The sequence below is a fragment of the Cheilinus undulatus genome, linkage group 2 (assembly GCF_018320785.1).
Source record: "Cheilinus undulatus linkage group 2, ASM1832078v1, whole genome shotgun sequence".
Taxonomy (NCBI): Eukaryota; Metazoa; Chordata; class Actinopteri; order Labriformes; family Labridae; genus Cheilinus; species Cheilinus undulatus.
In genome coordinates, this window is record NC_054866.1 from 53671380 (window position 1) to 53688141 (window position 16762).

The following is a 16762-nucleotide window of genomic DNA, read 5'->3' on the forward strand; positions in this document are numbered from 1 at the left end:
TTTTTGGGAATTTGTTTGGGTTTTGTAAAGGAAAATTTCCAAGAAATTCCTGTTCAACAACAAGGCTGATGTATTAACTTGTCAGACGGTACTTAATGATTTGGGAAAATAATTTAACTGTGATTTTCTTTTTTTACCCAATAGATTGCAATTTACTATGAGATTATTTCTTAAGTTCTTCATCTCAAGTATTTTACAATAAAAACAAGCAATAATTCTTCCATACTATAACAAACACAATATTAGATTAAATAAGGGCAGGACATTTTAAAAAAATATCTAACTGATGATTTTTTACTCATTTTGCAAATTGGATATGATCTGTTGTATTAAAGGGAATGATTATTTTTATATAATTCTCTCATTTTATAAGAAAAACATACAAATATGAAGAAATTGGTATTTTTTGTACACTATTTTGAAAATGATGCATGATATGTAATGCATAACATCTCTGCTGCAAAAAAGTAGTAAACTGGTATTTGGACACAAATTTCAGGAAATATTGCTCCTTCTGTGATTTGAAAATTGCAGCAGGTCATATTGAAATTTTATCAGATTTGCGATTCTTTGCCCAGCCCTATACAAATCAATTTTTTATTGTGTTTAATAATCATGATATCAATACCAATCAAAGTAACTGTGATTATGTTTTTTGTCATAATAGAGCAGCCCTAACATTAAATGTCCTCATAATGTTTTTAAGACTTGGTAATTAAAGCATTTTCTAGAAGGACTGGATGAAACAAGAGAGATAGTGTGTGTGCTCTGCAAGCTGTCAAGTGTGTGGTCTGACCTGCTTCCTGAGTAGTTAGTTTTGAAGGGCATGAAAGTTCATCTCTACACCAGGGATGTCAGACTCAATCACAGCAGGGGCCGAATTTGGGTCTAGCCTGAGGGCCTAACTGGGTCAAAATTTCCAATAGACTGTCAACCTCACCTTCACCGGTAACAAATTATAGGGGGAAAAAACACAACATTGATGATAAATGGTTCTGACTTAAAGAGAAAAGTCAAAAGTTTAAATCAGGATTTTTAACAGTTACTAAATAAAATTCAAAATCATGAGTTTAAAGGGTCAAAATATGAGCTAAAATTCCAAACTGTGAGTTTTAAAGGTAAAAAGATGAGATAAAATTTTAAATTTTGAATCAAAAAGGTCAATATTTGGGATTAAAAGATGTAAGAGTAAAAAAATTTTAAGATATGACAAAAAATCTAAATCAAGAGATTAGAAAGGGGAAAATATGAGATAAAATTAATAATCAAAAGTTTTAAAGGTCAAAATATAAAACAAAATTCTAAATCATGAGTTTTTAATGTCAAAATATGAGACAAAATTAAAAATACTGAATTATAAATGTCCAAAGATGAGATCAAAATTTAAGATTTTAAATTAAAAAGGTTAATATTTGGGATTAAAATTTTAAGTTAGGAGTTGAAAATGTCAAAAGATAAGATTAAATTCAAATTCATGAATTTAAAACCTCAAAATATGACTAGAAAATTAAAAGCGTGAATTTAATGGTCAAAATATGAGATAAAATTCAAAATCATGATGTAAAAAGGTCAGAATATGATCTAAAAAGTCAAAACCATAACTCAAGGTCATAATTGGGAGAGACAAATTAGAAAATACTAAATGAAAACACAAATTTCTTTTACCACATTCCTGACTTTTTATCCAATTATTTTAACTCTTTCTAATTCTTACGACTTAACAAGGATATTGTCAGTCATCAAGGTTAAGTTTACATTGTTATACTGGGGGAAATCTGCAGACCTCATACTGGTGGGCCAATTATAATAAAAACAGGATATGATCTGGTGGGCCGGGTATAACTGTGCCATGGGCCGGATTTGGCCCCCAGGCCGTGTGTTTGACACCCCTGCTCTTTACCGTTGGAAAGTTTTGGTAAATTTAATAGGATTAAAAAAGAGATACTGTCCACTCAGTGTGCAATTCATTAACTATTTTAACTCTGAAATTGTAAAAAGAAAACAAGATAAAACTCGATTAAAGACACTTGTGCTGAGAAAAGCATGCACATGTGAACGCACTAGAAAAGAACATGCTTAAAGCTCAGTCACTGAGCTTGTTTAGAGGTGAACCTGCACACAGTTTGGGCTGCACACTGGATTCGTGTCCTTCTTGATAATCACAAGCTGGACTTTCTGTTAACTCGACCTCAAAGTCTTGAGTTAAAATGTTCAGCAGTGAAACAAAATATCAACCAGTAGAAAAAATTACTGTGGCTGAGGTAAGTTTATGTCAAAAATTCTAAGGATTTTTGATCACTTATAACCAGTTTCGGTGTTGTAAGGGTTAACTAGAGGATTTTCAAACTTACCAAAAATGTAGACCATGCCAACCGTTCCACCGAGTCCCATGAGCCCGGCCAGCCGAAGAACTATCTTCTTAGCATAGGCCGTGTTCTCCTTCTGCTTCTTATCATCCGTCTGCTCCCCCTCTTTTTCTCCCTCACCTCCCTCAGGAGGCGGCTGGCCCTGAGGATCAATATTTAACATCTGATCAGGATCATTATCTTAATAACTGTGACGCTAAATCCAAACAGAACTCTGAACAGAAGATGAGTTTACTGAGGAAAAGTTAAGTTCAGTCCATCAGATCTGTTACTGCTTTTAACTACTGGTGTGTAACACTGCTACCAAACTCCTGCCTAGGGTCGAAATTAAAGCACTGAACATGTACAGGAAGTAAAACATGTCCATGGTTTATGTGAAATTTTGACAATGTTCTTTCTCTCTTTGTCTTTCAGCAGCTTCGATTTAAAATCATGGATTTTTACCCGTATCAGACGTGCAGACATTTGGAGATACCAATATCTAAATATTTATTTCAGACCCAAAATTATACTTTTATATGAATTTATGAAAACAGGAAAACCTCACTGAGATCCAGAATCTCATTTACAAGAGCTTTCTGGCCAAGGCTGGCAGCAGCATGTGGATCCTTCAAACACTTTAAATCCTAAAGAATGAGGATGATCAAAGACAATATAGCAGCTGATATACTGGTTGTAAATACCAGTAAAGGTTTTCATAGCTGTTGCTGGTACTGGTAATTAAGTGTTTAAGCTAATATTAGCAGATACCAAAATCATGCCAATAATATCATGCATCCCTACAAAATGTGACCTGTAATTTCTTTTCACATTTTTGGAGAATTTGATACCAGGGATCGTTAAAATAACAAGAGCCCGTTTTCAAACACATGGTATTAACATGTACAGCAGTAAATCTGAGTTAGTGAAGTGGACAAAAATGACAAAAAAGAGCCTAGAACCACAGAAGGAGGCCCCTCTGTGTAGTCTAACAATATTAAACTAATGCATCTGTGCATCCCTACACAAAACCACAGGTTTTTGAAGGGCTAACATGTCCAGAATCCCTACAACTGTACGGATGAACCATAACTGTGCTGAAAACTACAGATGAAATATTTTACTTGAGTGTATACCATTTTTTGCCATTTATTACTAGAAACAGTGTGTCAGTTAGGTATGGAGATCAAAAATGAGCTGGTTCGGCACATTTTAAAACCCAAGAATCAATAACAGTCGGTCCAGTTAAAGCAAACTGGAGGTCATTTGCAAAGTTAGTTTGGTCTGTTTGCATCGTTCGCTCCAAAAACCAAAGTGATAGTTCCTCATGTTTCTCTCTGATTGTTGTCTGACAGCTTAACACACGGGCTCATCCGTGTGTCCTCTCCTACACTGTCAAAGCTCATATGAGGGAAAAAAAACCCCAAAGCAATAACATAATCTAAACAGCAAACGTGTCACTGACAGAGATTTCTCATCAGTGTTTTAAATACACTACTTTCCACATTCTTATGCAAACGACATTTTTCTCTTTTTTTCCCTAAATATTAATGCAAATGACAGTCAGAATATTTTTCAAGTCATCAGCCATTAGAGCATAATTCAAATGTTTTTGAACAAACCCTCTGTGTCATTGGCTACTATGGGCATAAAAGGAGAGAAACTCATGGTGTGCCCCCCATCCTCCCCTGACCTCAACCCTGTTGAGAACCTTTGGAGCATCCTCAAGCTAAAGATCTATGAGGGTGGGAGGCAGTTCACATCAAAACAGCAGCTCTGGGAGGATATTCTGACATCCTGCAAAGAAATTCAAGCAGAAACTCTTCAAAAACTCACAAGTTCAATGGATGCAAGAATAGTGAAGGTGATATCAAAGAAGGGCTCCTATGTTAACATGGAACTTGGTCTGTTAAGATGTTTTTGATTGAAATAGCTTTGATTTCAGTAAATATGACCTCCTCATGCTGCAAATTCATTGAATGACCATTTTCAGATCTTTACAACCTATGAAATTCGTTTAAGCTCTGTTTTGCATAATAATGAGGAACAGTGCATTTGGAGTTTTTTTTTTTTTTAAAGGGTTATCATTATGAAGTTTGTTCAAAAACATTTGAATTATGCTCTAACGGCTGATGACTTGAACAATATTCTGACTGTCATTTGCATTAATATTTAGGAAAATAAGAGAAAATGTCATTTGCATAATAATGTGGAAAGCGGTGTATGGATGTCCTCGAAGAGTATTAAAACTGGTTTAATTTCAGTGATGCTGATTTTTATTTCAGTATGTTTTAAACAGTTTTTAAGTACTCAGAAAATAACTGAAATGCTTCTATTATTGTAATTTATTACAATTATGAGTGCATAGTGTAGAAAATTAAAGATGTGGCAGACTACTAATACTGCAGATTTAATTAGAAGAGCTATTACAATGCATAGTTACAATTAAACAGTATATCTAAAGAAGTGTTACTCAACCCCACTTAACCAAAGAGCCAAATTGTTGAAAAATACCTCTGCAAGAGCCACAATCTAAGAAGTGAAAAGTGGCAAAAACAGCTTCAAATAGCAATAAAAATAAGTAAAAGATGGCAAAAATGGTCAAAATGGGCGGAAATGGGGAGAAAAGGTGGAAAAATTGTCAGAAAGTAGCAAAAATGGTTGAGAAGTGACAATAAATCAGTTACAGGTGGCAAAGAAGGGTCCAAAAGTAGCAAAAACGTGGGGAAAAAAACATGGTGAGAAGTGACTAAAATGGGCAAAAAGCAGTCAAGAGTGTCAAAAATGGGCAAAAAATAGGGGAAAAGGGGTACTTAATGGCAAAAGGTAGCTTATTTGGATGAAAAGTGGCAAAAAAAAGGTTTAAAAAAAAAGCAAAAATGGTATAAAAGTTTCAATAAGAAGTTGAAAAACTAGCAAAAAATAGGAAACAATTGGTATTTAATGCCAAAAGGTAGATTTAATGGGCAAAAAGTGGCAAAAAAATAAGAACAAGGGAAAAAATAGGATAAAAGTGGGGAAAAATGGGGAAAAGCGGCAAAAAAAGTTGCAAAATGGCCAAAAAATAGGAAAAAGGTATATTAAATGGCAAAATATAGCTCAAATAGGTGAAAAGTGGCAAAGATGGTGAGTATGGCAAAAAAGTTTCCTTTTTTATAAGGTTTTCTGGGGGAATAATATTTAAGATTAAGACATAAAAGATCTATAAATAATCACAAAAGAGCCACGTGTGGCTTCAGAGCCACATGTTGATTATCACTGATCTAAGCACTGACAGCCTATTCAGAACAAAAGGATTTCTTTAAACATTTATGAATGGACCTTAATTGTTTTGCATTTGTGACATTCACTTATATATAAGACATATTTTCCACTGGATTCTGCTACCATAATGTAAAAAACATAAAATCTTGTCTCCTCTTGTGATTAAAGTGTGTTGTCACACCTGCATGTGTAAAGGGGAAATCACTTATTTACTTCATCACTTTTCTGAAGCCAAATATCTTTTTTCCAACCAAAATCTGTATACTTTTAGCCATTTTAGGAAAACATCACAAGAGACAATCTTGCAGGTTCTGGCTCATTTAGTCAGTATTTCAGTCATTAATTTACAGACTATTTCTGCTGTTAGTCTTTCTGGAAGTGAGAGAAAATTTACCCTATAAACAGGTCAGACAACTTAAACAGGTCTGTCACAGTCTAGTCCTGGTGTTTACTTCGGTTTTGGGTTTAGGGTGGGCTGTAGGGAGAGGAGAAGAGGGGGCGGGGGTCTGTGCTGACCTTCAAACCAAACAAACCTTGAATGTTGCCGCCGTTTATCTGCCAGCTCCAACAGATAAAATTAAGGTTTATCACTTACAGTGAGATCTGTCTGAGAGTCTGATAGGGGGTGATATAAGCGAGAACCCCAACATGACAGTAAACGACAGAGAGAGGAGGTAACAGCAGGCAGTGACAAACACAGCTAACAGAAAACTAGCTGTCAGAACTAGAGCTGGACAGTTTTCAGAGTTAAAGTCATATATCATGTGAGGACATCTATCGATAAAGCCCCTGATATGACTGTTAATGTACTGAGACCCTCAGGGGCGTTACATGAGGAGAGGAAACCTCCCAGTACCTGTGAAAACGCATGCTAACATTAGTCTGCTAATCTGTTAGCTACCTTGATCTCATTCATTCAGCGTACTGCGGGCTAAACTACGGCAGCCTGGATCAGACATTTGGCATTTTTGGAGGTGGCATTTGTCTTATGAAATATCACAGATCAAACTGTCGTTATGACTCTTTATTTGTCCTTAAACTGATCAATATTATAGATGACTGCTAGCTTCCAGCCCAACCTGAGGCTGTAAATGTCAGAGAAGTGGGTTGTATTTGTTTTACAAGGGCACTTTGCGTGGGCGGGGCTCTGTGTCAAAAGGCGCGAGCTGCTGTGAGATTACTCTCCCCGCATACAGCGCCAAACAGTTAAACAAATCAAGCGTACACAAAGGAGCTAGCTGCCTCACCTGACTCTGCTGCTGTTGCTGGAGTTTCTCCTGGAGGATAGCCTGAGCCAGCCCGCCCGTCGCACTGCCTGTCCCGGCGGCCGGCTTCTCTGTGGAGAGTGTCCGGACGATATCCACCACAGCTGGGGAAGAGGCACCCGCTGCCCCGCTCCTGAGCCGCAGGAGGCCCCGGCTGGCTCGCACACACATGGGGAACACAGACGTAGCCGACATGTTGGATAGTTGCACTAGCTGCCGGCGAACGTATGGGACGCGAGTCAAAAGGACAAAAGCATCCGATTGGCTGAGCATGGGTTGATTGACAGGCAGGAGGGACGCTTACGACAGCGACAAGCCACATGGAGAAGGAGGGGGGTGGGCCTTAACGTGTTTGGGCCAATCAGAAGAGAGAATGAGTCTGACCTTCGATTGCAACACAAAACCGCCATGATGGTTGATGGCAAATGCCCCAACTTTGGGCAATTATATCACCTTTGCTTATATTAAAAAGGTCAAACCAAAAACAAACAAGTTTTAAATTTTAAATACAAATCTGAAAAATAAGACAGTGAGGTAACTTTATTAGAGTGATTTTAGAGCAGAGGCTGTGCTATTAAAATATTTATGCATATCCTCTATAAATAAAATGTGGTAATGTGTCCTGTTATAAATAAGAAATCTAAGCAAAAAAACAAACAAACAAACAAGTAATCAATAAAACACCAGTGACTGATTTACAACAACCTTTATTTATTTAAATGTCCCTCATTAAACACAGCACAAGGTAGAATGAAAAAGGAAATCAATCAGCACTGGTTCTGTGATTGTAAACTGATTTACAATTTTGTGTTTTGTCAATTCATGTTCAGATAAGACTGACAAACATTTTTAACAAACCACATTTCAAATGATTTTCTCTTTGATGATGATTGACAGTATCCAAAAGTACCAAAAACACACATCTTTATCATAAAACTGCTGAAGGAGATAAATAAATCCATTACAAACTCTGACTTATGGTGTAAACTGCATTAATACTGATATTTTTCTGCAGTGTGCAGGAGTTTTATTGCTGTCTTTAATAACTGAAAACAGAGAAATCATCCAATAAGAGTTGTCTAGGTCTTTGTATTTTATTATCCATTATATTAATATAAATGATGTTTGATTTTAACTAGTATTATATGGTATGAAACTCTATTTAAGGATGGTGCAAGGATAAATATATTCATCAAGTTTTTTAAAAACTACTCCATTATAGCATAAATCTGAATGTTAAGCCATAATTCACAGTGGGAACATTTTCTGACTGAATGTAGTGGCAAAAAGGCACCACCAGAGGACAGCGAAGAATTTTAATGTGAAGCTGTTATAAGGAAAATAAGAATTCTGCTGAAAATGTGAACACAAATTCACCCTCAGATTAAGTCAGCTATAAAACATAAGTGAAAAGAAGGTTTTCACACCATTTGTCAGCAAAATACTTTGTCATTTTTTAATTGCTAAAGTTTCATTCTAAGGATTAGTTTGACGTACTGCATTAGCTCTTGATTTACGCATTTCTTTGTTTTATGCATAATGTACAAACTTTTTACACACAAATATTGTACACAATCTTAGGCACGGTGATATATGATATAAAAAATTGAAACTATGTGTAGAATATGAGCATAAAAAGTTAAATTAAGGTTTAATATTAACAGCCATTTTCCAAAACTTTATATGCATATGTCATAAATCCATACATATCCAACTATTGTAGTATGGCATGGGCCTTTGACCTATTATTATTATTCAAACAGTTAAAGAGAATTTAAGAATAGCTTGAGTTTATGTAAATATTGTGATGTTTTTTTTTGGCCCATGGCCCTTGATGTTTGTCGCACCTGTACAGAGTTGGTGTCAGTTATACTGGTTTGGGGGATTCAGCTTTAGTCAGAAATAAAAGATTTGTTATACATTAAAACAGTGCTTATCAGAGAAATACCGGAGTTAAACTTGTGTAGCATGAAAATAAATATTACAGAGGAAGGCAGGGAACGAGGTGATCAAATATGAGTTCTTATTTCATAATCTGATGTTTTTAAATCATTTACAGAAAAAGGAGAGTTAAAAACTGAAGCAACTCTGCAAGATCTCGCAACAACCAAAGAACTATCCCAAAAGAACTTGAGAATAAAAGTACGGGGGTCAGAAAAACTGAGGGCTTTTACTTTGATAAACCCAACGGAGGTTGTTGGTATCTGCCATGTCAGCCTGGAATGAGTTGACAGCAGTGCAGAGATCTGACTGCAGCTCTGTGCAGACCAGTTTCAGCGCCTCTTAAGTTCCGAACGGATATTTAGCGGCTTCAAACTTTTCATGTTCAGAAAAGTTAGCTAATTTAACATGCTTACAGAAAACGCTGGCTCCCATTGGTTGTGGATGATGGTTGTGTCATTGATAACAGAATTTGCATAAAACCAGACTAAAGTCTTATGACTATATCAAACATTTGGTGTTGTCTTAACACCAAGACTGCAGGAAGACTTCCTCATATCGACTCTTATGACCTCCTTACACCTAACCACTGAGATCATGGGAGAACACTGCAACATTACCAAGACTAACACGATTTTACTCCGTTTTCGCAACTCTGAAATTGTTAGGCCAGCATTACTTGCTCTTGCAGACGACGGTTAGGTTTGCTCTGGTGCATCAAACAGGGATGATCTGCAGGGAGGTGCTCCCCTGCTCTGCATCAGGTCGGAATAAAGGATAGATTTTGGTCTTAGATGGAGCACCACCATACAGTCTAAGAGATAAAACATTTCTCAGGAATGGTGCACTCTCCGTGAAGGCGCATCCTGAGAAAGAGTAGATCAGAGCTCTAGTATCTACGTCATAAAATGAGACCAACCCTCCCTCATAATCCACAAACACTCCGATCTTCTCAGGCCCATTAGACAGGGACAGGATCACAGGGGGGTTAGTGTTAGCCTGGTAGCGCCCCCAGTAACAACCCAGCGTCCAGCATCCGTTTTCAGGGCTGAGAGACAAATCGACACCCTTCCTGCTGATGGACTCTCTCGCCATGCCGACCTCCCATCTTGTTTGGCCATTGAGCTTGATCTCAAAGTAGAATGTTCCAGAGGAAAACCCCTCGTCCCCAAGGACATAACGCAAGGAGTCAAACCTCATTGGGTTGTCGGGGACCCTTGTCTTTGTACCTCCATCCCTCACTTCTTTTCTGTCTTCTGAGACGATCAGGCACGGGTGTGCCGTGTCAGGATTCAGAGCCAGATTCACTGCATGTTGACTCTGGATGATCCCCAGCTCATCGTCAAATCCACTCTTGGTTTGTTGTCCTTTCACCATGTTGACTTCTCCTGTGATGATCTCCATCTGTTCATCAAGTGTCTTCACCATTTTGGCCACGGCTTTTTTCACTGTCTCTGTTTCCAGAAGACGCTGAGCGCTCTCTGTGACGGGATAGTTAATGTTAGAAGGAGAAGGCACAGCTGGAAGGTCCTGGAGGAGTCTGAAGTCATCCTCAGTCTCTGAGAGCTCCTTCAGCTTGTCACTCAGTCGATTATCCTCGACGATCTCCAGCTGCAGCTGTCTGATGAGACTTTCAGCCCGCTGCTCTGCCTCTTTCTGCTTCTCCTCCAACAGTTCGATTAGCGTGATCTTTTTGGTCATGACTAACGCCACTAAGGCATCGAAGGCTGTTGCTGTTTCTGCTTTTGTCCTCCCCAGTTCCTCTCTGCCTTGCTTCATTGAGTTTTGAATCGCCTGGATCATACCGTGCTTGTTGCTCAGGCTCTGCTTGACCTCTCTTTTCACATTCTTCACTTTATTTTTCCTCCCTTTAAACTCCTCGTCCAAAGAGATGGCCTCATGCATCACATGGTGATCCTTGAAGCACAAAACGCAAACACAGCTCTGGTCCTCCTTGCAGAAAAACTCTAACACCTTGTTGTGCTTCCTGCACATCCTGTTTTCGAGGTTCTTCACGGGGTTGATCAGCTTGTGCCACTTTAACGCCTGAACTGAGCGATGGGGCCTCAGGTGGCCATTGCAGTAAGAAGCCAGACAAACAAGGCAGGATTTCAGTGCTTTGCGCTTCATCCCATGGCAGGGGTCGCAGAAAACCTCATCCACCATTGGAGGAGAACTTTTCACATCAGCTGCAGGTTTAGTCTTCTTGAAAAGCTCCAGCATGTCTCTGAACTCTGTGTTGACTTGAAGGACCGGGGTTTTTCTGAACTCTGCCTTGCACAGTGGACACTGGCTGGAGTCTCTGCTGGCCCAGTAGCCCGTGATGCAGCCTTTGCAGTAGTTGTGCCCACAGGGAGTCGAAACAGGTTCAGTGAAAACATCCAGACAGATTGAGCAGGAAAAATAATCCTCAGGCACTGAAGACCATGTCTGAATGTTGGCGGAGGCCATATCTGTAGGAAAAAAGGGGTAGAGGGGGAGCAGATGAAAAATTAATCAAGAACAATGTTTCCTGCACAAGTCCCAGAGACAACGGTGGGGGTAGAGTGGAAAAAATACCAGACTATTGAACTCAAGTAAAAATATGGTTACTATGGATACAATACTTAAAGTACTGGACTACTGGTCTACTCAGGTAAAAGTAAAAAGTAATTTAAAGTTGACTCAAAGTATTGAGCAGCTACTTTTGATACTCAAGAGGCTTTCACACTGAAATATGTCCTTAATGTGCAATAACGACAAGAGAATACGAATCTCCAACCAGGTTAGTTCTGCTAAGGTGTGACTTCACCTGAAGTTAAATGCAACCGCTGTTTTGGGATGGAGTGGGATCATTATCGCCCTATATGCTATTAACTGTCCTGTGTTATGAAAGTCATATTTCAGGCCATTTACTTGGAGTTGGCAGAAAGTTTGGACATCCTTGTTTTGGCTTTTTTTAAAAGTTATATATATTTGGGGGCATTTTATGCCTTTATTTATAGAGGACAATGGATAGAATTGAACACAGGGACGAGAAACATGTGGGAAAGGAGCCACAGATAGGACTTGAACCCAGGCCGCCTGCATAGTGCATACATAGGGTATGCCTTAAAGGTCACACGTTAAAAAAAAAAAAAAAAAAAAAAAAATTCAGGCTTTTCTAGCAAAAATATTTTCCTCTGTCCCTCCCCCCTGTCTTACTCAACCTTTCAGAAAATGTGTACTGAAACAAGCCGTTCTCAGATTCCCCCCTCTTGATGTCATCTGGGGAGTTAGCCCCGCCCCCTGGTTTGGTTTGCCCGACCCGCTTGGAAGTCTGGAAGTGTCCCTCTCCTCTCCTGATCCTCCTCTCTGCTGCCAGCTGAGAGGAGAATCAGGACCGCCACATCCATTTCTTGAGATGGGCGGAGTCAAGGGCGGAGTCAGACAGCACAGTATCATTTAAAGCCACAGACACAGAAACAGCTCATTCTGAGCAGGGCAGAAACAGAGGAGTTTTTAGACATGCAAAATCCAATACTGGAGTGTTTTTACAGCAACAAACTTCACAGGCATGTTTTGAGGACCTCTGAGACCAAGATAAACTTGTCTTAAAGGGGTCAAATATGTGACCTTTAACAAAGGCCATCTGCACTCCTTGTTTTGTCTTTTAGTGTTTATTTATTACATTTTTTTATGTGATAAAGCACAATACTTCCCCTTAAATATTTGTAGGTAAAAGTAAAAGTAAAAGAAGGGATTTGAAAAAGTACTCCAAAAAGTACAAGTATACAAAAAAACTACTCAATTACAGTATCAAAACCCTGAATAGTTATAATATTAATAAAACTAAAGGCAGAACATACATAATTAAACACAGAGAAAGAGAAAAGGGGAAATTGAATCACAAAAAAACTGCAAATATAGTCATGTTCTTAAAGGCTGTAAAGACATCACAGGATTTTTAGTCCAGATCTTGTAAGTTAAAGGTTTACAGGAGATCTTAGTGCAAAGCTTTTCACCTTCAAGACGAGAGTCAAATTAGACTTTGGACCAACAAGAAACAACAACACTAAATCCAGGGCGGGGTAAGGGACAAAGGAAAGAATATATCTTAAAGATAACTTCTTGAGGTGCCTCTCAGTAATCATTAACTGGTCTGAACAATAAAAAAAACACTTTTTAACAAAATCCTTATGAACTTTTGTTTTGGAAGGAATTATAGCTTAACTTTTATGTCATTTTCATTTTTACCAAGAAAAATGTACAATAAAAAGGAAAAAAGAACTTTGCGCAAACTATTCCACAACCCCAGTTCCAAAAAAAATTGGGGCACTGTGTAAAATGTAAATAAAAACAGAGGTCACTGATTGTCAAATCTCATAAACCCATATTTTATTCACAATAGAACAGAAAAAAACATCAGATGTTTAACAAACATTTTACCATTTCATGAAAATATTAGCTCATTTGGATTTTTTTTTTTTCATGTTCAAACCGATAAACTTTAAAGTGTTTTAGGAAATAAACATATATCACAAATTTGATGCCTGCAGTGATTTCAATAAAAGTTGGGACAGGAGTAGTGCACTGTTACACTAACTTTTCATCCACCAGCTCTCTGAGAACTGAGGACATTAATTTTCAAATGACTGAAAATGCAATTCTCTCCAGCTCTTTCCTGATGTAAATACTGAGTTGCTCAACCATGCAGGGATCCTTTTAAATAAAAATAAATAAAATAAAATCCTGCTGTTTATTTTTTGCTTCATAATGTGCCATACATTCTCAATGCAGGGTTCCTACACACTTTTAAAATCAATTTAAGACTTTTTGGGGCCCTTTTTAAGAACTGAACTGAGCACAGGTAACACCACTATTTGCATGGTAAACATTCAAAAATTAAAGGTATGAGATTTCTGGTTAAATTTGACCAGGACTAAATATTGTGATTTAATGAATTGTGAATGAAATGCCAAATGGTACAGGGCAAAATAATTTTTTTGGTTGCAAATGTCTAAATTTGAGGATTTCTGGCAGATTGAATGCCTCTGTTCTATCAATATATCTTCAGTGATATTTATCATAACACATTGCTGCAGGTGTCCTTAGCTGATTCTAATCAGTTAAACTTTTCAGATCAGTATAACACTTTTGTCAGGGAGGGGCTGTTGAAATAAGAATGGGCTCGACAGATTTTTGAATGGGCAACCTGGTAGCATAGATGTTGGACCAGTGTTTCACAACAGTTCATTACATCAGAGAGGGGCCTGGAATCATTCGACACTAATTACCTGAATTATGGAGAATATTCATGCAACAATGTGTGGAGGAAGATACTCAAAATCATACAAGGTTGGCTAGAAAACTGGATAAGAACACGTCTTAGTCAAAGTGTCTTCTAAAATTTAAAGACCACTCACTGGTAAAAATCTGACTTTTTAAGGACTTACATTTCAAATGTGAAATGGGAGATATATCTGGATTGAATGCTGGCCAGGCTAGTACTCACACTCTTCTACTGTGAAGCCATGGTGTTGTAACCCGTGCAGAATGTGGTTTAGTATGAAATCAGCAACTTTCGACTTAGTAATTATTTTATTCTTACTTTGCATTTTAATCATAATTTTCATTTTGATGCATTTATGGATTTAGAACTACAATAGAAACAACTGTGTACATATTTTTATTTTTATATATAAGTGCTATTATCAGCAAGTGATTATTTTTATGCTTAATGATACTGATATGATCATTACCATTACTTCTTTAACTTGACGACATTTCTTCGTTAAAAGAAGAACAAAGAACAGCAGTGAGTTGTTTTCTTTTCAAAAATGACAAAAGTCGAGTACTTACATGTCTACAGTCGCCATGTTACGCGTTATTCCTCAATAGCAGCGCACGCACAGCCCAATAGCAGTTACATCGTGTGTTTTGTTGCTCTGATTGGCTCGTAGAGATGTGACAGACAGAACGTTCATCCATCACACTCCTAGTTTTTTTCAAAGCCTCTGCCTTTTCTCAAACGTTTCCTATTGAAGCTTTTCCAGATGGATGTGTGAAACAATTCCATCTGGCGTGTCAGGTTACCCTAATATAGCATTTCAGAAAATATCTGTTTAATATTAAACAAAAAAGTTTCATTTATTTCAAATTTGGCACAGCTGCTGAGAGCCACTTGGGAGGGGCAAAAAAGCCGCGGGTTCCTGACCCCCACCCTAAAGGATTCACAGTGGTGGTTCTTCATCAGTATGCATTGCCCTGCTACGAGGTTGACTCTCTGCTTTGTTGATGCTAGAACAGACCCACAGATTTTGCTCTGTCTAATTATATTTTTTTATTTCAAAAGTGTAGTTTAACCACGTGTCGACTAATATAGACACTTTAAAAATGTTAAATTCAACCTTTTAACAGTTTAACTGACACTTTCGATGTTGTGTATTTGACTTTATTAAAGAGGTTTGACTTTATTTGAACAACCTGGTAGAAGATCTCTTCTCTTGTTGTTCTCGCCAACCAGGAAAGGTCATATTTTACTGTACCAGTCCTCAGTAACTACTGAATACTTCGAGTAAAGTTTAAATAGATACTTAGGTAGCTTTATAAACAATTACTTTAACGTCAACTAAAGTAAATTCTAACCAGAGTAACTGTACTTTTACTTGAGTCTAATAGACAGGTAGTTTTTCCACCTCTGGTTGCTGCCATCAAATGGTAAAATGTCTCAGTTTCAACATCTGATATGTTGTTTATGCTGTGTTTTTAATAAAATATGGGTTTAGGAGATTTGACAACCATTGACTTCTGTTTTTATTTACATTTTACACACTGTCCCAGCTTTTTGGGAATTAGGCTTGTGAAAAAATGACATTGAAAACTTGTATTAAACTAATATTTTGACACACATTTGTGGTTAAGGAAATATGGCACCTTGTGCTATGCTTAAATTACAGTAGGGCAAACCGAGTTTAATGTAAATATCGATTATTGCTCAGCCTTAAAAACCTTAGAATCAAACTAATGCAGCTGGTCGGTGGTCACTGAGGTTTTCTAGCAGGGAAGCTGTTTTTAAGCTTATTCTCCCAGTCTGTTGAAAAGCTCCACGAGATGCTCCAATCAACAAAAATATGCGTCCGAATGTGTTTATTTCTACTTAAATGCATGTTAATTACTCATATTCTTTACAAAAACATGTGTTCTTTAAAAGAGGACCCTCTTTTTCAGTGCACATGCAAATAAAACAATAGAAGAAGGTATATTTTACTCCTTGCTTATTAAAGTTCCGTTAATGGTAGAATTATAATGAGCAGGCTAAAATAAAGAGTCAGCGCTCACCTGTTCACCTGTAGCCTTCTCCGAAGATTGAAGGAGAGATGTCTGCTCTGAGGTTAACCTTGGTCTAAGTTACGTTTTTTCCTGAAAGCAGAGGCCACACCTCTCCTCCTCCTCCTCTTCTCTTCCTCCCCCTGCTGTGTGTTTACCGGTGTTTACTCCAAAAGTCCACAGAAAGACTCCCCAGCTTCTTCCCTCTACTCTTTTCCTTGACCTCGATGGATGACGTCACAGGGTCAGGGAAAGGTAAGAATGAGAGGAGAGGAAAGGAGAAACACAGATAAGGGAGTTTGACCCTTGACCATAGAGATACGTAGACGCCTCTTTGGCCGTGTTTGACCGCTGCCGTCATACGGCAACGTGTCCGCCATATTGCCAGAGGCAAAACCGCCTCACAAGCATATAAGTATACAAGGGAACTTGGGATTTCCGGGATAAAAAGCACTCGTGTGAGACCATGAACGCGTGATAAATGCATTTTTAAATTAATGAATGCACAAATAATAGACATTAATAGTATCATGATGCTACATATAGCATAGCCCTAGATGTTACATATTACAGTTCAGTAGATATTAGGGGCAGTAAAGAGGTTACACTCCTCATTTATATTCTCTTTAGAAGTGGGTATATACTTCATTTTAAAGTGGG

General features: G+C 37.8%; 2 protein-coding genes across 2 annotated transcripts in view; both read right to left on the bottom strand.

Annotated features, from left to right (window-relative positions):
• The window catches only part of timm50 (translocase of inner mitochondrial membrane 50 homolog (S. cerevisiae)), a 78759-nt gene extending 71655 nt beyond the window's left edge, over positions 1-7104 (bottom strand). Inside the window, exons 1-2 of the mRNA XM_041813925.1 lie at positions 6857-7104; positions 2352-2508 (exon numbers count right to left, since the gene is read on the bottom strand). Coding sequence (XP_041669859.1) covers positions 2352-2508; positions 6857-7069 — 370 coding nt within the window. The 5' untranslated portion in view covers positions 7070-7104. The remainder of the gene's footprint in view (positions 1-2351; positions 2509-6856) is intronic.
• A 500-nt stretch (positions 7105-7604) lies between these two features.
• On the bottom strand, positions 7605-16177 carry LOC121518368 (E3 ubiquitin-protein ligase TRIM39-like). The gene is made up of 2 exons (XM_041800634.1): positions 16115-16177; positions 7605-11268 (listed from the first exon to the last, which is right to left on the bottom strand). Exon 2 carries the CDS (start codon positions 11264-11266, stop codon positions 9533-9535), a length of 1734 nt encoding a protein of 577 aa, XP_041656568.1. The 5' UTR covers positions 11267-11268; positions 16115-16177; the 3' UTR covers positions 7605-9532.
• Between the last annotated feature and the right edge of the window lie 585 nt (positions 16178-16762).

What these genes read in the sequence shown, in the direction of transcription:
- LOC121518368 (XM_041800634.1), bottom strand. Translation starts at nt 11,266, where the DNA reads ATGGCCTCCGCCAACATTCAGACATGGTCTTCAGTGCCTGAGGATTAT.